The sequence below is a fragment of the Podarcis erhardii genome (assembly GCF_964252035.2).
Source record: "Podarcis erhardii genome assembly, chromosome: 5".
NCBI classification, from domain to species: Eukaryota; Metazoa; Chordata; class Lepidosauria; order Squamata; family Lacertidae; genus Podarcis; species Podarcis erhardii.
In genome coordinates this window covers 73,130,027-73,151,631 of record NC_138509.1, presented here as the reverse complement: position 1 = coordinate 73,151,631, position 21,605 = coordinate 73,130,027, and the positions used below count along the sequence as shown (strand labels likewise).

General features: G+C 41.5%; 1 protein-coding gene across 1 annotated transcript in view; it reads left to right on the top strand.

Annotated features, from left to right (window-relative positions):
- Positions 1 to 445: 445 nt before the first annotated feature.
- The window catches only part of DNER (delta/notch like EGF repeat containing), a 109,092-nt gene continuing 87,932 nt past the window's right edge, over positions 446 to 21,605 (top strand). The window contains exon 1 of the mRNA XM_081861545.1: positions 446 to 848. Coding sequence (XP_081717671.1) covers positions 576 to 848 — 273 coding nt within the window. The 5' untranslated portion in view covers positions 446 to 575. The remainder of the gene's footprint in view (positions 849 to 21,605) is intronic.

Below are 21,605 nucleotides of genomic sequence, written 5' to 3'. Positions count from 1 at the left end.
GCAGCCAAGGACAGCCAGAAGGAATGGAGCCGGCCTTGCAAATCACACTCTCGTACTCATGGAGAGGAGCAGGAGTTGTTCATTATTCTGCCCTCCCTCCACAGGGCTCAAAACAGCTTACATGGGTTTCCCCCCTTCCCGCCCTACCCCATCTCGTCACAACCACCCTGTGAGGTGGCTCCAAGGTCACCCAACAAGCCGGCTGAGGATTTGAATCCTGCCCAGCTGGCCCTTGTCGTCCTATTACCCCTCAGTGGCCTAATGGCGCCCCGGAGGTGAACTCTCCCACCGAGGCCCCAGCTTGCTCGTGGGCGCGCGCGCGTGCGTCCCCGCCCTGCGCCCCTCTTAGCGCCAGGGCGCTCTTGGCGGCGCTGCGCTCGGCGGGAGCGCCCTCTTCCGGCCGCCGCCGCCGCCGCCGCTTCTCCATGCCGGCCACTCCCTCCCCAGTCTCCGCCCGCGCGTTGCCAGAGCCGGGCAGCAGCTGAGGCGTCTCCTGCGCCTCGACTTCTTCTCGCCGGGAGCCGGAGGACCGAGCGCCGGGCTCTCTTCTCGCCTTCGCCCCGGGAGCCGCCACCATGCCCCGCGCCGCCCCACTCCTCCTGCTGCTCCTCAGCCTGGCCCAGCGCCGCGCCTGTCTCGCCGGGCCCACCGCCGCCGCCGCCGCCGCCGCGCCCCTCGACAGCCCCGCCGACCCCTGCCTCAGCCAGCCCTGCCGGAACAACGGCACCTGCTCCTCGGCGCTGGCTAAGCTGCCCGCCGTGCCTCACCGCCTGCCGCTGCTTTTCCTCTCGCCTCAGCCTGCCTATAGCTGCGCCTGCCCGCCGGGGGTCACCGGCAGCGACTGCCAGGTAAGCTCGGCGCGGAGACGTGCCTCGCCTGCGCCTTGCTGGCCGCCCGTCCGAGCCCTTCGGAGGCGCCCCGCCTGGCGAGCCTCTGGCTGCCATGTCTCCTTATCCCCCTCGCGATCTTGCCTGCTCTTTCCGCCCGTCTCATCTCTCGCCCTCCCTTCTCCCACCCGTTTCCCTGGGTTTCCATCTGCTTGTGGATTCGCCGGATCCCCTCCTCCTCCCCTCGCCTCCTCTCTTATCTCTGTGCAATTTCCCCTCTTGGCACTCGCTGGAGGAGAGATCTCCCTCTCTCCCTCTCCCATCTGATTCGTGCAGTCACGTCTGGTTGCCTTATTAAGCCCCTCCATGCAGATCTCCTCCCTGACCTCCCCTCACTCCCAATTTCCATGTCGATCTGGCGTTAAGCAGCTGCTTCGATGCCCCGGGCCGTTTCTCTCCAGCCCTCTCTAGTAGCGAGAGGGGTCCTCGGGCATCTTGTCTGCGCGCACACGGGCAGACCAGACGGCTGGGGCTCCGTGCGCCTCTCCGTCACTGCGGATGCGGGTGGCGGCGCCGGGAACGAGGGCAAAATGCTCGAGGGCTCACGACGAAGGGCATGATGGGCACCTTGAGGAGGTGCGCCCCCCATGGCTTTCGCGTGTAGGTTATTAGGCTCGGTAAAGCTGAACTTGGTTTTCCCCTTCAGCGATGATGGGTTTTTGTGGTTGTCAGAATCGTAGGTCTCGTTGGGTGAACCTTTCAAGCATTCTGCTAACTGTTGGTTGACTTAAACCAGAGCGATGTTTCTGCTGTGCTCAAGGTTAAATCTGAATATTTTAGTGTTGCTTTCTTTCGCCCGCCCCCCTTCTTTTGGAGAACAATTTCGGTACTTTTATTTACAGATCCTGCCCCTGTGCTTAATATACCAGTGGGGTTTTTTTGCCACTGTTGTCAAGATCAGGGTTTGTTCTTAGACTTCAAGTCGTTTTGTGGTTTGACTGTCCGTTTTGTGGAATCGTCATGCGTTGGTAAAATATAACTTGAGCAGCTGCGTTTTTTAAAAAAAATCAATTTCTTATTTATGAAGAATACAATGAAGGCTGAAAACTGCTTTGAAAGGCTTTACTAATAATCCCCATTTGCTCTGGTTTTTATTTTTTTATTTTTAATATACAGCTTTTAATCTTTTCCACTTTGGTGAAAAAAGATTATTACTATGTAGACTTAAAAATGGTGTACTTGCATCCCTTCCATGGGGGGAATAAAGAAAAGAAAATGTCAGTTTGGTTTGATTTGATTGGATACAATCGGTGGAAGCTTCAGTCCTGTTCATACTTACTTGGAAAGACTCACTGAGCTCTGTTTAAAACATGCTTGGACTATTATGCAGAGGGCATTTCTTTCTGCATTTTTTTCTTTTTCGTTTTGGGATGAATGGTAGAAGGGTCTGTGACCTTTCTTTTCTTTTCTTTTTCCAGAGGGGTAGCTGTTGCAGTAAAAAGATCAAGAGTGTCTTGTGACAGCATAAAAACCAACTAATTTATTATGTTACACACTTCTATGTGAACTACCTTCCACTTCATCTGATACATGAAGGATTATCCTGAGTCAAGTGCCATGATACTCTTTCTCCTTTATTGATTTATTTATATTGTTAAAAGAAACACACCAGCACCAAAGCTGTAGCCTCTGTGGATGCAGGGAGGACGAAAGCGTTGGAGATTTAAAACAAACAACCCCCTGCAACGCAGATATTGCTTATTGAACTTATTAGGGAACAATTCTTGAGAGAGACTGAAAGAAAGTTATGTGTTTTGTTTTAGAGAGCATCTCTTGCCTCCTTTCAGCCATGCAAGTCCACCACATTGTGTCAAATCAATTAGATTTAAGTGAATTAACTGGAGTATTGTTGTTGTTTTTTTAACCTAGCTTAGCAGTCTCATTAACAAGAGTTTGACTGTTCACAGGGGGTCTTCTGTGCTAGGAGAGAGAGAAAGAGAGACTAGTGTAGTTGGTGCTGCCTGCTGATGGCTATATACTGTAATATGTGTGACACAGATAAATTGTTCTTCTAAATGTCAGAACAGCCTAATGCTGATTTGCAAAGGCCTGGAGCACGGCTGGCCCAAAACATTTTGGCACTGGAGGTGAACTGGGAAGAAGGGATGAGTGAAGATCTACAATGAGAATGCGGTGGGAATCAAAGCAACCTTACCCAACAGTTGAAGTGGGGATCGAAGTCCACTGCGGGGAAAGGGGTCTACTCTGAATCATGCCAGGTGGGTGCAGAGCCCAAGAGACTCCAGAGGGCATCCTCTAGTGTTGGGAAAAGACCAGCAGTGCCTGCTATTCACCAAGAAGTCTCTAGAGGTTTCATTCCACAGCAGCCTCTTGGTGAACAGGAGCTACTGCTGATGGTCTCTCCCTGGAGACAAAGCATCTCCTGTTAGCCAGGAGGCCACTGTAGAGGCAGCATTGTGGAGCTGCCATGGTGGGGAAGCAGATCTGACCTCCAAGGATTGTGCCATAGCTGTCCTTGCCCCATTGCAGAGGCGGTAGCAGTTGGTGATTCATTTCCTGGAGGCCTGATCTGTTGCCCCGGTGGATCCTGCCACCTGAGGCAATTACCTCGCTTTGCCTTGTGGGTGGGCTGTCTGTGGCCTGGAGAAAGAGGCATTGCTTTCAGGAATGTCTGTAAGGGACCAGAAAGGATTTTCAGGTTAATAAAGTTACGAGTGCTTATGAATCTGAGTTAAGCATAAAAATATATTGGAATTTTCCCATTGAAACCAGAGACCCTAATCAATGGATTGCAGCAGCTAGTCAGTTGGTGGCCATAGGTATGCATGCATTTCCCCACTTGCTTCCAAAGATGCGTGTAGCCTGTTCAGCAGCGCTTCGATAAACATCACCATGCAGATGGAACATGGTATTCAGATGCTCACCTATTTCAACAGGATAAGTAATGCTTTTGCCTGTAGATCTCTCTTAAATGCTTTTAACTTTGGCTGTATAGGGTCCAATAAGTTGTTATGGTGTGTGTGTGTGTGTGTGTGTGTGTAGAAACATATGAGACAGCTTTTGTTTGCTCAGGCTAAGTTTGCCCATAACTAGTAAGATGTAAATCCATGATTCAGTCATCAGGACAGTTTACTTTTGAAGGTATTGATGGGACAGCAGAAATAATGACAAATTTTTATTTAGAAGAAGATGGAAACTCCAATATAGGAATTACAACCACATTGCAATAGTTAGATGGCATCTCTAGGACAGATAAATGCTTAAATGCACATCTCTCTTGTCCCACCCCAATATCTGTAATAGTATCACAATACTTGTATCTGATTGCAGTTTACTTTTTGGGAACTGGGGTTCAGAGTAAGAGGCAATTTCATCTAAAAATTTGGTAGCTAAAGCAAAACACTCTGCAGTAGGGTTGTTAAAATAGCCACAGTGTATAACAAATTTGGATGCATTTTACAGCACTGTTGGAAGGAGAAACAAGAATGATGACACAGTAGATGCATTCAATATATAAATATTTTAATAGAGATTGTTATTGGTTTTCAACAAATTATAATCACAACACAAAGTTCTTCTTTGTACCTCCCCACTCCTTTCTGGGACAGATGATAAATTTATCATGTCCTGCCACAACTGTGTTTGTGAACTCTGTGGATGCTAGTTGCTGGAATGTTTGTTAGAAAAGCTTATGAACGGCTACCATATATTTCAACAAAGTCATCTGCATCATGTGTGCTGTTCCAAGGTGTGCACCCTTTTGTCAGTTTTTCTGATATAGCAATTGTCCATACAGTCCGTCTCCATCAGGTGATTTGTAGATGTTCAAGTCCTTTCCAATTCTGTGTGCCATGTTGGGAATCGTGCTGCCACTGAAAGAAAAGTAGTAAGTTCCTTGTATTGTAAATTGAACTGGTCTTCTTTGAATATTGCCGGTAAACCCAGACTTGGATTACAGTGTACCTGCTAGTTTGTAATATTGCTTATTTCTATAAATGCTCTTTCCCGGAATGGCTGCACTTGTTCACATAGCCACCACTTATGGAATGTTATACCAACTGTGTTACACCCTCTTTAGCACATTGGCGAGGATGCTGTCTTAACAGAGTAAAATGACATCTATATGTGAACTTAAAAGTGTGTTCAGAATATTTAAAAAGTACGCAGCTCTTTTCTGCCAGTATGGCCAATCATGCCTGACTTTTTAAGAAAAGTTGCAAGCAATCAGTTGCTGTGGCAACTGGTGTCTGTCTAGAGCAGAAGAAAATCCATGCAACTTGTTGCTGCACATTATTTTGGGGGGTACATGTATTAGGTAGTGTATCTTTTTTTTTTTAGTTGTGTGCCATCAAGACAAATCCAGTAATCTATCCTTTGCAAGGGGGGGGGGGCGCGTTACTGTTTTTGTTTGTTATTCCATTATACATTTTTGTATTTTTATGTTGTAAACTGCCTTGTGATCATTGGATGAAGGGTGGTATAGAAATTTAATGAATAATTGAATAAACATAAACCTATGTGTTACATGGTGACGTGTGAGGAACAAAGCCACCATTTCCTGCTGTACCAAATTACAGTGGGACCTTGGTTTACAAACTTAATCCGTTCCAGAAGTCCATTCTGAAACCCAAACCATTCTTAAACTGAGGCGCACTTTCCCTAATGAGGCCTCCCGCCGCTGGTGGCCTTCCACCATTCGGATTCCGTTCTTAGACTGAGGTAAAGTTCTCAAACCAGGACACTTTTTCCGGTTTTGCGGAGTTTGTAAACCAAATTGTTCTTAAACCAGATTGTTCTTAAACCAAGGTACCACTGTATGAGTTTAAAATCCAGTACAATTATTTACACGTATTTCCCTCAGGAGGAATGCTTTTAAAAAACTGCTGCTGTGCAGTTGAGACGAGCAGCCTTAGTGTAAAGGCTGTATCCTGGAGGGAAAAGGCTGTGCTTGAATTGGCCCTAAATGATCCAAAAAAGCAATTATTATATACAGCAGCCAGGCAGCTGTGCATGGAAGCCTTCCTGACACCAGCCTTTCCAACTCATGGTGTATAGGACAGCAGTCTTAATGTGTTAAGTTGGGTGACCATGGCCAAATTAAAATGAGTTGTTTTTTCCTATTTCTGATTTCTTGAAATAACTTGATTAAAAAAATAATCATTCTGTTGCGGTTCGTTTAAACCCATCACTGAAACTTTCAGATTCATTCTCATGTAGCTGATTTATCAGTTGTGTTTTGATTTTATGCATAGAAATAGGCTGTGCAATTAATTGACATCTTCAGCTTTGTTTTGCTGAATGCTTAAACCCTCTCTGCCTTCTGTGGTTTGGCATTGGTACAGACACTGAGGAACTTGCCTCCTGTTCTGTTTCAGAAATAATGAATTTCTGGAATGGCTTTCTGTGTCACCAGCACTTGTCTTTAGTGCTGTAGTCCTCCAACCACTTACTCCATGCCACTTGGCAATAATATTTCAAGTTAATGGATTTGAGTTCTACCATGTATTACCATTCTTATGCCCTGCCACAAAATGTGACAGCCACCGTTTCCTGTTTCATTCATTTCTATGTGCCATGTCCTACTGACAGATGGTATGCCATTTCTTTGTAGTCGAATGTGTGTTCTGCCTTGCGCTGTTTGTGAATAAGACTCATGTACTACAGGTGTACTTAAAAAAAAAGTTTTACTTTGCCAACCATTTGCCAAGATTTCAACCAAAACACAGTACTCCAGGTTCAAATTTAAATTCTTTCTCCTGTTAGAACTGAAACATTGGTTATCTCTCATGTTGTCAGTAACGTGCTAAGTATTCGGCTGTGGTTGCCTTCCCATGGAATGCATTTCTGTTGGCAGTATGGATCTTCTTTCCTTCCCTCCCACACAGGCCCCTGTGCACCTGGGAGAAGCATTCGTGAGAAGAATGAGAAGTCCCATTGTGGAAGACTGCTTGGACGATGCTTGAGGTCTCCCAATGTACTTAATGCACTGTATATTTAATTGTCTAATTCTCATTGCCACCCATAATGTGTTCTTCGGCTTTCGGGTTTTGATCCTTTCTGACTCCTGCTTTCAAGTGCTCGCATTTCCTCATAGGAACCTAAGTCCATCTAGCTCAGCATTGTCTATCCTGAATAGCAGTGGCTTCCCAGGGTTTCAGATGGGGACTATCTGGAGATGCTGGAGACTGAACTTTGGACCTTCTGCATATAATATAGATGGTCTACCACTGAGCTACGGCCCTTCCCCTTCTTGACCATCAATACAGTGGTACCTCGGGTTACATACACTTCAGGTTACATACGCTTCAGGTTACAGACTCCGCTAACCCAGAAATAGTACCTCGGGTTAAGAACTTTGCTTCAGGATGAGAACAGAAATCGTGCTCCGGTGGCACAGCAGCAGCAGGAGGCCCCATTAGCTAAAGTGGTGCTTCAGGTTAAGAACAGTTTCAGGTTAAGTACGGACCTCCAGAAAGAATTAAGTACTTAACCCGAGGTACCACTGTACTTTCTTTTTATTCTATGTTCCACATTTTCTTTTTTTTAAATATACATTTTTATTAGTTTTTACATATATCTTCAAACAAAACATCTCATCTTATACAACATTTTGGCTATTTTAGCCTTAGACTTCCATCAACCACGTCTAATGATTTTCAAACCTCATCTCTTAATCTTACATTTGTTATCCTAACTATTACTTTTAATAATCCATAACTTAAAATCCGTTCTCATGAATCTTTTCTGCAATATTTCATATAGTTTTCCTCACAAAACTTCTTGTAGTCCTACAAGCGTAGTCAGTTGGTTACAGTTGTCTTTCAAATTTACTCCAATCTTTCAAGAATTTCTGGTCCCGCTGGTTTCAAATTCTCCCTGTCATTTTATCCAATTCTGCATAGTCCATCAATTTCATCTGCCATTCCTCTTTCGTTGGTAGTTCTTCCTGCTTCCATTTCTGTGCCAATAATACTCTTGCTGCAGTTGTCGCATATAAAAACAGTTTTTTATCTTGTCTTTTAATGTCAGTGCCTACAATATCAAGTAAAAATGCTTCTGGTTTTTTTTTTATAAATGTATATTTCAACATCTTTTTCATCTTATTATAAATCATTTCCCAGAAGCCTTTCACTTTATTACATTCCCACCATAGATGATCAAAAGTGCCTTCCTTTTCCTTACATTTCCAACATTTATTACTTATTTTATACATTTTAGCTAATTTCACTGGTGTAATGTACCATCTATACATCATTTTCATTACATTTTCTTTCAAAGCATTGCATGCAGTAAATTTTGTTCCTTCTTTCCATAATTTCTCCCAGTCTTTTAGCTGTATATTATAACCAGAATCTTTGGCTCAATGTATCATAACCGACTTAGCCTCTTCATCTTTCAGATGCCATTCCAACAGCAATTTATACATTTTTGACAATGTTTTAAATTTGTTATTTAATATTTCCATTTCAAATTTTTACTTAGTGTAACCAAATCCATTTTTCTTTAAATCTTCTTTAAACATCTCATTAATTTGGCGATAGTGCAACCAATCATTTACATATTCTTTTACCTCTTCATAAGGTTTAATTTTCCAATTATTTCCTTCTTCTCTTACTAACTTTTCATATGTGGCCCAATTTTTACTTATATTTATCTTTTGTACACTCATAGCTTCCAAGGTGACAACCACCATGGTGTTTTTACATTCCAATAGGTTTTTATACCTATCCCATATTCCATATAGAGATCTTCGGAATATGTGGTTTCCAAATCCTTTATGCACTTTTGTTTTGTCATACCATAAATATGCGTGCCAACCAAACCTATTATCAAATCCTTGTTCCACCTTTTCTGTCAGTATCCTTTAACTCACCAACTCTGTTTATAGTCATCATCCCTCCACTCTGTATGTTCTATTCATATGCAATACTCTGCCTTCTGACATATGGATGGCTTTATATTTGGGAAACTTCATTCCCAGGGGCTGAACACAGGCCTCTCTATGCTGCCCCTTGGGATGTGCCCCTCCACCAGCCACAGCTTCTCACTGGCTATGCTCCATGCCTTTCTTTTTCCTTGGCTGGAATGTGTTCCTGAACTGGGATAATTCCTCTTGCTTGCTTGGATGGAAATTCGTGTGTGTGTATATATAGAAACTAACAGACTTGGTAGAGATGGCAAAATTAACATGTTTAATCAGAGAAAAGTCATTGTTAACATTTGTTAAAGACCGGAAACCTCTCATAAATTTTTTTTGTTTGAAGAAGAAAATGAAATAAAGGTATCTGGATTTGAGGATTAAAGATAATGTTTATTTATAGAAAGTGGCTTTGTTCGGTGTTGGATTGGATGAAGTGAAGATTGTTTTTATATAGCAGACAGATGAAGAAAAAGAAGTTCTTTACTTTCTAAATATTTTTTCTATCTTTCTCTTTTAACTTTTCTCTCTCTCTCTCTCTTATTTCTCTCCCCTCCCCCTTTGTATTGTATTTAGATAAAAATCTTGGTTTGGTTAAAAACGGGAAATGATATTAAGTTTTGTATTTTTCTCTATAAACCTTAATAAAATTTATTTTTTTAAAAAGAAACCTCTGACCTCTTTCACATTGCTGCACCCACTTTCGCTTTTGGTTACACCCACGTTTTGTATCTGGTTCCTCCCATCACTGGTATGTGGCCCTTTGAACATCAGCCAAAAGGGAATGCAGCCTTTGGACTGAAAAGGTTTCTTAAGTGTTGGTTTAAAATCAGTGGTGTCCAAACTTTTTTTCCAAGAGGGCCAGATTTGATGAAGTGAAGGGCCATGAGGGCCGACCAAAGTTGTAGACCTTTTTTTAGGATTGAAGTTGTTGAGGTTTTGTAGGATTTTACCCCTGATTTAAATGAACACTGAAGACACAATTCTTTTTTCCTCAATGTTTCCCTCTTATCTCCTCCTCTATTTCTGTACCCTTTGTTACACCTTCCTAATTTCTGTCATCTTCACAATTTGAGCAGAGTATTTTATGTAAAATGTTTAGTTTTTTTAAAATTAAAAAATAGTTCTTGGTGGTTGTTTTTTTTAAAAAAGAAGTAGTAGTACTGTATAAATCATCACATACTTTCCCCCTTCTATGGTTCGGTATTGCATCTAGAGATGATTTCTGATAGCGGAGTACTCTTTTCATTATAAACCCTAATTTAATTTTTGGATGATAATGGGCTTCATTTCTATTTGTACTTCAAGGTCAGATTGTATTCAAATATTTACACTCTTGGGCTATTCATGTAGAAACTTCTGCAGACTAATGTTCAAAACCCCTAATAATTTAATCTTATGAGAGAGAGAGTGTGTATTTCTGGATTACTCATGCTTTTCTATATATTGTTGGACACATCACACTCCCACCAATTGAGAATAGGAAGGATTTAATTTCCTGTACTGACAGACGGGCTGTAATCTAGGGGGCTGCTCATTTAACTCCATGGCACCAGCTTTTAAAATAATTTGCAATGCAGTACAAACAGCTGCTGCCAGTGGTAGAGTCAGAATACCCACTTTGCATATCTTAGCCCTTACGTATGACTGAAAAGAATCTCATGGCTTAAGAAATTTGACTACATTCCTGAACTTTGATGGCCCAATTCTCACTTTATCTTCCTCTGCTGAAAGACCATAGATTTATTCGAGCTGAAGTGGGACCTCTTCTGTTGTTCAGTATCCAGCAGGTATTTCCTCATTAGGTCTTTTGCATTATTGAGACCTAAACTTAGTGGTGAAAAGCCAAAATTCCTCTTCTTCTTTCTCCTCCTCTTCTTCTTTGGCAATCACTCATAGCTGAGTAAGATTGTCTTCCATGAACACAGTTTTAACAATGAATCTGTAAGTGACTGGAGGCCAATTCTGGATCCACACGTCCTTCCACAGTGGGGACATAGGTTTCCGGGTGGGAGTTGATCACGGTGAGGCTTTGTCAAGTGTGCCTTCCTCTTAGCACGTTTCCAAAATAACATAAACTTAACCTCATGGCTTTTATTCAGTGGCTTTCATGTGAATCAAGCAAAACTACCAGCCAGCCAGTAGGGTCCAAACTGAACTGTAGCCAGGCCTGTGTGAAAATGGAGTGGAGACCAGCTTCAAAATGCAGAATAGCATTCAAAACACATCCCAGCACAGAGAAAAATTGTCTATCTAAGGAATTTGCGTGTTCAGACCCAGAGACCTCCCCCCTAAATAAACACACATTTGACTCAAATTTTAGTTTTATTTTTGCCAGAATTCAGGCCACAACTTTATTGATTACAGAAAAGTGAGTGGTTGCATAGGCTCTGGTTCGACTAGCTCCCTGAACCTTTGCAGGTAGCGCTGACCCAGGGCACCAGTATAGGTCAGCCAAGGGCGAACACCTGAGGTAGGTGAAAAGCCCGGGAACCGACTATGTTCACTCCCCAGATGCTCCCCTGGACTCAGGCATGGGCACAACCCTCTCTCAGGGGTTGACCAAATCAAGTTGAGTCCCTGGATTCTTCTAACGAAATACCCTTCACATAGGGATGGCGAGACCGTTCTCCCATCCCTATCACCTGAACCAGTCCCTATCTGCAACCTTACAAGTTGTGACGATTTGCTACGTGGCAGGCGAAACCTGAATGGCAACAGCCAATCAGCCGAGTGGGGGAAATTCCCGCCGTGCCCCTGTCCCAATGTCAGACGGCATACAACAGCATAGCAAGGTCAATCGTAAAATGCCCTAAATATAGGGAGAGGTGGGCGTGTGTTCTGATGCAGGAACCAAAAGAGGAAGCTCTGGGTCATGTTCATAGGTGTATATATAGGTCCCTCAGTCTGTTTAGACTGCACCCCATTGGCCATATTAAACCCAGCAACGAGGGACCTACCAATTGGGTGCTGTGGCTGTCCAATATACCCACCCACAACTTGGAGGTCAGTCTCCAGGTCTCACCGCAACACGTGCCTTCTTTAGGGAGGACACGATTTAGATTAAATTACACAACTTCCAGTGGGCTTAAATTGGCATCAACCTAGATTTGAATCTTGTAAAACAAGTGAGCTAAAATAATTGATCTTAAAAACTTTAGGCACACAGGTCTAAAACTATGCTCTTTTGCTTGGAAAAGGCACATTAAAATTGTGGTGCTTTACATAGTCATCCCCCCCCCCAATTTTTTTATTAGTGAATCCAAAATGTTGTGTAACACATGGATAGGAGACATGCTTCAAATAAAGTGCTCTGAAATGCTAGACCCGTGTACCATCATAATGATTTGTGATTGTGATCTGCCTGATTGCAATTTTGATGAAAGGCTACTGGGTTTGTCACACTTTACCAGTACGTTGATCTCACACTTCCAAAGCACTCATTGTCTAGTGGTGCCAAGCTTAACAATTAGGTTTAAAATGTGATTCTGATATAGTACATTTACCAGTTCCAGCCCAACTTAGATTTAAGAAGAAACGCTGTAACTCTTGTGAAAGAAATGTAATACAATTTAAAAGTAACATTCACTTAGGTTTTTTTCTCTTGGGAGCTCATTATATCAGGCGTGCCCAGAATAAACTCAGTTCCTTAATTCTATTTATTAGTTTACATATTGTTTATTAAACTTATTAGTTGCTTGTCACCCAAAGGTGTGCATGCAACTTATATCAGAGAAAAAGATATGCAAATACATTATATCATTGGGGGGGGGGAGCCAGGGGGAAGAAATCATCTAATATGTTAATATTCCATACAATGTATCGGGAAAACAAAAAGAGCACACCAGTTCCATAAACAGGTATAAGAAAAACGTTAGCAATATATAAAAACAAATACAACAATTCTCCCACTCACTAACTAGCGGATAAACAAAAATGCAGTGCCTCTCCCTAGCACTCAGGCCATTCACATTGACCTGACAAGTCCCCACCTGACCCAAAGGTATGGCGTCAGGACCAGCTGCTCCAAATCAGTGGTGGATGGTGGTTCTAGGGTCCTTCAGGAATGCTCTAACATCTCTCTTCTCCCTTCAGCGGGGAGCAGCAGCAAAAGCAGAGCAGTAAGGTGGTGACAAAAGTTTTACCTGCTCTGCAGTTGTATCTACTCAGTTCCATTAAGTTCACAATGTGGCTTACTCCCAGGTAGGTATGTAGGAACTGTCAGCTCTGTTCTTTAGATATTTTAGTGCAGCTTTCCCCAATCTGGTGCCCTCCAGTTGTTTTGGACCACAGCCATTATGTCTAATAATTAGGGATGATGGGAGTTATCGTCCAAAACATCTGGAAGCATCAGGTTGGTGAAGGCTGCTGTAGAGACTTTCCAGTCCTGTGGAACTATGGTTATATTTTAGTATTGCCTTTCATCTCTGGATAATATTGAATTTCTGTGAATTGTAGCAGTGGCATTTGCTTCAAACTCATTCAATTTTTGTTCAGATTTGTTATCTTACTCATTATTTATAGTTGTCTCAGTTCAGGAAGATCATTTCTGTCATTGAAAGATGGAATTTCTCCCCCGTGCCTGATTAAATTTTAAATGCACCATTTAGAGGGGACAAATGTAACAACTTCTTTGTTTAAATAAATCACCATCTGATAGCACTGTCAATATCATTCCCCCCCATGTCCATCCTTTGTCAAGGTGTGTTAATAGCTAATGGAAAGCTTTGCCCCAGATATGTACTTGCTTAGATTCCTCCCCCACCTAGCTTGCAAGACTTAAAACAAAGAGTTAAAAAAATAGGTTCTAAAAACACATTATTTTAAGTGCAAAAACTGTTAAATTTTCCCAAAAACACTTTGAACCGAACCATGGGTACCAAAAGTCAAAGCAGATTGATTTTATTATGCTCCCGAAGGATTATTGGGCTTGAATGATAGTGAAGAGAAGGAAATTTCAGCAATGAGGTACAACTATCAGGATCACCTCCTCTAGCATCACTTCTTCCTCATGTACTGAGTTTATTTGAGTGCATGTGCGCACGTGGTATGGACGAGGACAAATTTTCAGTTGGCTTTAGAGATCAAAACATGGCTTGGATGAGAAGCAATGTCCTTTGGATGTGATGCTCCAAACCTATTACAGCCCTGCCAGTCAAAACTGAGTTGTGCTGGGAAGAACACAATAAGAGCTTGTTGAATCAAAAGCCCAACTTGCCCAGCATCCTGTTCCACAATGCCTAAGCAGATGCCTGTGGGAAACCCGCAAACAGCACCTGAGCACAAGACCACTCAACCCACCTGTGGTTTCCAGCAGCTGGTATTCAGAAACATTGCTTCATCCATTGGCAGAGTCAAAGCATAGTCATCATAGCTAGTAGCCATTGATAGCTTTGTTCTCCATGAATGTATCTAATCCTCTTTTAAAGACACCCAGATTGGTGGCCATCACTGCCTCTTGTTCCACAGATTAACTATGAGCTGTGTTAAGAAGGACTTCGAAATATCTGTCCTGAATCTTTGAACATTCAGCTTCATTGGATATCCATGTTGTTCTAGTATGATGAGAGAGAGAAAATGTGTCTTTAGCTCCTTTCTCAATGCCAGGCAGAATTCTATAAGCTTACATCATGTCCTCTCCTCCTCACCTTTTCTCCAACTGAAGAGTCCCAAACTCTGCAATCTCCTTCCCCTTGATTATGGATTTGTGTAACTATGGTATCGGCAGTTTTATTTTGAATTTCTTTCCAAATGATCCCTTGCAGGGAATTGGCCTTTTTCACAGCAGCTGCACACCGGGTCAATAGATTCACTGAGCTATCTACTAAAGCCCCAAGGTCCTGTTCCTGGTCAGTCACCTCCCATTAAGACTACATGGGCCCTGAGATGCATCACTTTACACTTGGCTCAGATACAGATTAAATGTAGACACCTCTCCATTTTTAAGCAAAGTGTTTGAAGCGATATAAAAGGATTGCCAGTTAACCTTCCACAATCACAGAAGGCAGACCCTCACAATTAGCCTGTGACAAGGATGGAATAATATAATTAATCAGTATTTTTACATATACCCCTGAGGTTCAAAAACCTGTATTCTTACTACAAAGCTTACCATTAAATTAACTTTGATTGAGAAAAAATATTCAGATAAGAGCAGCACCTCTTTATACGTGCTGCCCCCTAACAGTTATACTCATAAATGATACCAAAAGAATGAATTTGTAACCATTTGTGGCCATTCATTAGCTGGACAAGAGTCACTAAGGGCTCTTGAGGTTTTTTCCTATTTGATTTTGTAATGTTCATCATTGCTTAATAAATTCTACAAGGGTTGCATAGTAGTTACATATCTATGAGCTAGATATGGTAAACGTGAGAAAGCAATAATTAATGGTATAGAAAATACAGTGCTTTTTTGTACTAAGGTAAATAGACTGTATCTTAATGATTAGCTAGAATTTGCCAGGCATAACAGATTTATCTAGAAAAAGAAGGTTAAAAAATGGTTGTTTTGTGGGCAGGGGGAACAAAGAGAATAGAGCTGAAATAGGGGGCATTATTCCATATATTTATGGATTGATTCATGTTGGATTGAACCCTGTTCTGGAGGGTATCCTATATTCAGGAGTGGAAAATAAGCTTCTGCAATGTGAAATGGGAGAGAAATCAGAAAAGCTGTACAATTGAAAGTTTCATAGGAAGATGTCAGAAAAGGAAGTGAATTGACCAACAAATGGTCCTTCCTACAATGGAAGGACTAATTTCTGCATAATTCAGTTTAAGTGCAACAGAAAGATTTAAGCATTGTTCTGACAGCTCAGTAAACCTGTCTTTGCTCTGAAGCAACAATTGTAAATGTAGTGTATATTTGAAATGATAAATATGTATTTATATGAGTCAATATTATACTGCCTAATGGCTTTAAATGAAGTCCTTTCTATATATAAAAAAATGTAGGGAAAGAGGTGGACCAAAGGTGGGTCGTGAGGAGTACAGAGAAATATGCAAGACCATAAGACTAACCTATAGAAGGGATGCAAATTATGCAGTTTGCTGTAAGAATGCAGCAAATAATTAATGGTAGGTTGACTAGTCCATATTGGTAGATGAGATTAAGTGGACCTGAAATGCAGTGAATTAAAAATAGCTTAACTTCTTTGTCTAGCCTATAAATCCATCTGTGAAGATGTTTAAAGCTGAAAGGTTAGTAAAAATAAACTCGGCTGAAGCTCAGGTTATACTTTTAATTTCATGTATCTGTCCTTTTGTCATGTTACTGCTGTTCTCTGGAACTCACTGCTTCCTGAAACATCAGCACCACTTCCTTGAAAACTAAATGACATTTGAAAATGTACCACCTTCTTATCTCTCTTCTGTCACTTCTCCTTCCACCCATTTCCTTTTATGTCCCCCCTTCTCAAGATTGTAAGGTTGCAGACAGGTTTGTTCTTTAATTAATATTAAATGCTAAGCTTTTGGAGAAACATTATTATTATTATTCATGCTTAAAATTATAATTGGTAATTTAAGCATGCATGCATGCATGCATGAGTATCTTATACACATCTGATTCTTATTAATTAATATTTTCATAACAAAAATGAATTAAACACATATTCAAACCATAAGCCAATCACTTCTTCTAGTAGTTTTTATGAGAAAGCATCCTTATTTGTTTTTCTTTAAGAAACACAGAGGCCAAGTTCCCTCAGGCCCAGATTACAGAGGCCACACCGCCCTCCCTCTTTTGGACTGAAGGAATAAGAGTTTTCTAAAGGATAGGCACCAGTTTGCAAGAGGAACACAGAGCAGATTTTAAAGGAATGTAGGGAGCTGTCTATGGTGCTGAAATAGTGCTGGGGTTCTGTTCTGTGAAGGAGGGAGCCACTTCTAACAGAGAATACTTATGTGCGCTCCAGCGCTGGGTTTGGAGAAGTGTGCACAGCTTAGTACTAAAACTGTAACCATTTAGAAAGGTTTGAAAGAGGAGGAATCCCACCAGCAGCTGAAACGGTGGCTCGTACTTTTGAGGAGTGTGTATGAGGAGTATAGAAGGAAGAGGGGACTTAAACTGCTTAAAGAAGAGGAAGTTTAATTTGCAAGAAGTGATGTTCTACTTGGGGAGAAGAAAGTGTTTTGAAGTAGTTGGAGCTTGTGTGTTCCAGTATATCAAGATGTTATAGTTCTTGTTTTTGGATTGTAATTTCAAATGTGGTCCTAGCAATATGAAGCCTCTTGGACAACCCTAGTATTGTTGACTTTTTACCCAAAGAGAGTGCTTGTGCTTTCAGCAAGATGTGTATGAGATATTTCTTCAATTTCTGCCGCATTATGATGGAAAATACTTCTTAATTTATTCTGGCTCCTAGGCTGCTATAGGCACATATGCCCCTTTGGCTCAGGAGCAGGCAAATTTTAATCAACCCAGAGGTCTGAAAAACATTTCTGGTGGTCGAGAAGGAATTTTTGCACATTCCCCAATGTAGCAGAAGTAGAATCTTCCCCCAAAAGGAAATTGCCACATAAGGCATTGGGTTCAAAAATGAACAAAACCCCCCCATAATATTAAGAAAGCTTATTGCAGAAATATTGTATATACCAGTTGGGAACTTCACCTGAATGGTAATCTTATGAAAATATAGTAAATGCATGTGCAGATATTTCCCACCCAACTCCTGCAAAGCAATATCAGGAGAAAGGACAAACAGGCCAACTAGGAAATGTATGCCCTGGATTTCTGAATCCCTCATTATGATAAACATGGCATACATTCATCTACTTGAGTCATCTTGATGTCCTAATCTTCACGTACCGTATCCTCCATCTGTTGCTCCTAGTGCTGACTCCTGCAGAGCGACATCCCATACACTACAGGAAAAGGGGGGAAAATATCAAAAGTCAGTAGCCAGTTGGGGAGCAGGTCTTACTGAAAAATACTTATTGACCCCTAGGATGATGATCAGTGACATTGAAGGTCCCTGAGAAGGATTAGCAGGGATTAGTACTGTAAATGTTTAGAGCTCTGTAAATGAGATTGCAACTGGTTCTCAGGGAGAAATAGAATCCAATTTGTGCTTTGTGATGAGTTCGCTTCTCAGTGCTAATATGGGTACAGGTCAGTGTAAACCTATGCCCATCATTCTGTTCAGCAAATGGGATTCAGTATCAATAGTAAATAGATCTGCAGAGTAAGATGTACATTTTATGTGATTATTTTTCCAAAGAGATGTGCGTATAAGGGGGGGGGGGAACTATTTTGTAAAGCAGACTCTTCCAAAGTCCACTCAGAGTTATGTTGCCTGAAAATTGGATGATGCTAGTTATGTAGTCACTGGAATGGACACATCTTTTAAAGATGGTCATCTACCTGAGGCTAAATTTACAGCCCCCCACATGAGCTATTGATAGAGGAAAATATAAGGCTGGCATTTAAGATATGTGGGTTTTGACGGAGGCAGGCAGAGCAATAGAACTCTGTGTGATCACGATGTAGACTGTTGGAAAGCCATGGAATTTGATGAGGCTTTCAACGGGGAGACTGCCGACTGCCAATAATACGACTAAGCTCCACCCTTTAGACCAGGCTCCATTCAGCTGGGAAAAGGCTGGAGGGAGGAGTTTTCTGCTAGCAGCAGCAAAAGCAAGTACATGTTTTGGAAGAGCTGTGGTGTCTTGCTTGGTCAGCCAGCGTTGCCCATATCTATCTATCGGTGGGGTTCAAAGAACCCTTGAATGTGCTCCATATATGCAAATTCTACTCTTTCCATACTGATGTCCTAAGCAGTTCAGCTTGTTGTTTGCACACTTTTAATAATTTATTGCATCTCAAACTAAGCTTTGTATATGTGGTCTCTAATTTGTAAATAAAATATGCAATGAAGATGGTTGTTGCATTGGAGAGGGAAACCATTATTTGGCTGTTCATGAATTTTAATAAGCAAGTTGCCCCTTAAGAATTGGGCAGAACTGTTAATCCTTCCACAAATACGCTATCATCCTTTCCTGCAGTATATGTAATTTTGAAAACAGGATATTTCTTTCCTTGTCTCAGATGGATCAATGTGGCAATAAAGTGTAATGAAAACAATTGGGTTTCTCTGTACTATTCCCTCTTTACATTTTTTTTCTATTGCACTTGACAAATGAATAATAGATACCTTGCATTGTTGTCTTTATATGTTTCTTTGGGGAAATTACTAGTGTTAGCTAGCTTCATGGCTGAAAGCTTCTTTGATTTCTTTTTTTGTTTTTTTAAGTAGGGAATGATATTTTTTATAGTGGTTACAGACTAACAATGGCCAAACTTTCCATGTTAAGAGACCTGTGCCTTTAATAAATGCAGAACAGGGAATTTCAGTAGGTACAGCGTCTCATGTCAGTGTTGTCAGGATTTTGAAGAGTTTTCCTAACTTCCTCTACAGTTAGAGCCTTCACGGTGCAATGGTGGTGAAGTAGGATTTCTTCATGGCTATTACTGGCACATGGTATTCATGATCATGTGCTCCAACCTGCTTCAGCCAGCTTCACTGAGAGTTTTGCACCATTTGTGCTCCAGTCATCACCCAACTTCTTTTATTGCTTGAAGCTCACTGGGAAACCAGTGTGAATTCTAGTCTCTATAGCAATGGAGAGAGAACTTAGGAACAATCCTATTTATGTCCATAGTATTGTAGAATTGGAAGGGACCACAGGGGCCATCTAGTCAAACCCCCAGCAATGCTGGAATGTTTTGCCCAACGTGGGGCTCGAACCCACGAGCCTGCTATTAAGAGTCTCATGCTGTAGGGAGACCAGGGCCGCTATAGCAGCTATACCATCTGTAAAATACCACAGATCATTCAGAAATCTACCAGGGCAGACTATTGCAATAGCCCCCACATTCCTACAAAGAGAAATGCCACCCAGTTAAAATATCATCGGAAAATGATCAACCATTTTTATGGAACTATGGAACCATTGCCACAACAGTCCATTCAAAAACCAGATCAATTGTGTGCCCTGCAACAGCTATGTATCAGGCCAATGATGTACTGAGGCAGTCCCATGGTTGTCACCGAGACCAGATTCAGTGTGTTTAAGTCTCCCATTAAAATTGTTTTAGGGTCCTCCAGCTCCACATTAAGGAACACCTAAACCAGCCCAGGCAAAGAGGCTGTTGTGTAATGGGGTGTGCAGTGTGCAGCACATGCAGGATCCCTGTTCTGCCTCTATAACCCAGCCACACCAATGGAACAAGATCATGAACATTTTTACTTACCTGCGTAAGTAACAAATACGTTAGTCATCATGTGATGGCATGGAAGACGAGGCACACTCTTCCAGTTAACAAAAACTTCTTTGCCTGTTCATGTAGCAACATTCCTTGCTCTGAACATTCCTTGTTGAGACAATCTATTCTTGGGTGTGGGGTTCCATCTACTGGCCCTGCTTCAGACCTCCATGTTCATAACTTTTGGAGTTGTATCCACTGGCTCCACCTTGCACCATCCCATAATCAGGCTTTGTCAAGACGTTGCAGTGAACGTGTTAAGGACTAGGACCTGTCTCCTCTCAGGCATATCCATAGTTGTCTGAAGACTGCTTCTGTTGTAGATTTCCTGAAAGCAGAAGAACACTTAAAAATGAAGTTTTGAAATGTTTTTCACCATAAAATACTTTGAAGTGCTGGCATTATATGTTGTGCATTGTTATTTAGTGCTAGGCTATGTTTCGTGATCAGGACACTGGCTCTGCAAGCTATATATAGTTAAGATTTTTACTTGAACTAACAAGTTGAATGAGAACAGTATTGCTTTTATTTAAGTAGATTTCCTTTGGCATTTGTAGAGCAGGAAACAATGAGGAAGTCAAGTAAATAGGTTTAAAAACCCCACACCAATTGTCTGTGACACAAACAGTATAATTAAAGTAGTTGGGTGCAGTTAACTAGAGGTGACAGTCTGCAGGTTTTGCAGATATGCTGAAGTTAATGTGAATTGAGCGGAGAAAGCATTTGTGCACATCTACATTAAGACGCTGAAAGCTTGCAAACTGACAGTGTATATTGATGAATCAGTATACATTGCCTCCAAGTGAAGTTGGCAAATGTGATACATACAATTGTTTGGGTGCGTTGCTTGATCAGGATGTATTGTCTCCAGTCAGAGATGATGCATATGACCGAGTGACATTCGAAATTCCAGTCTTATACAGTAAATTTGTACGCATTCTTCATGCTATCTTACACAATCACCACCGTTTATGCACTATCTTCATTCAACACACAGCAGCCATACAGCTTGCATTGCAGCTGGATCCCAAAGAAGAATGATTAATTTACCACGGGCCCTTTCATTGCTTGGAATTCCTATTGAATTCCCGTGTTTAATTTATTTTTCTTTTTTACACAGGAGGCTTTCAAGATCTGGCATCTAGCTAAAATGCTGCAAAAGGCATTAGTCAGTTTTGAATGAAGGGCAACGACCTCCCTCCTTTGCTTGATTTTCCTCTTTTTTGGCACGCACAAGAACCTTGATGTCTCTGAACAGAGCCTATTAATTAATTGCTGGTTTTCAAACTGACTTATTAGTATTCAGAGAAAAGGCAAGTGATGGTGATCCTAAGATGACTGGATGCAATATAGGACACATCACCTTACATTTAATAGTTGTATATAGATTGTATGAAATGTATGAAAGTCTTAATTTCCCCTTCACTAGATTTGCATTCATTCCTTTTGATAGTTTGTAGGAGATGAAATTTCAGCAGCTGTAGCCTTTGTTACTGCAGTTCATTCTGACATGACCATCTTCAGTGTAAATTGTACCAAAAACTCTGAACAATGCAAAACACTAGGATTT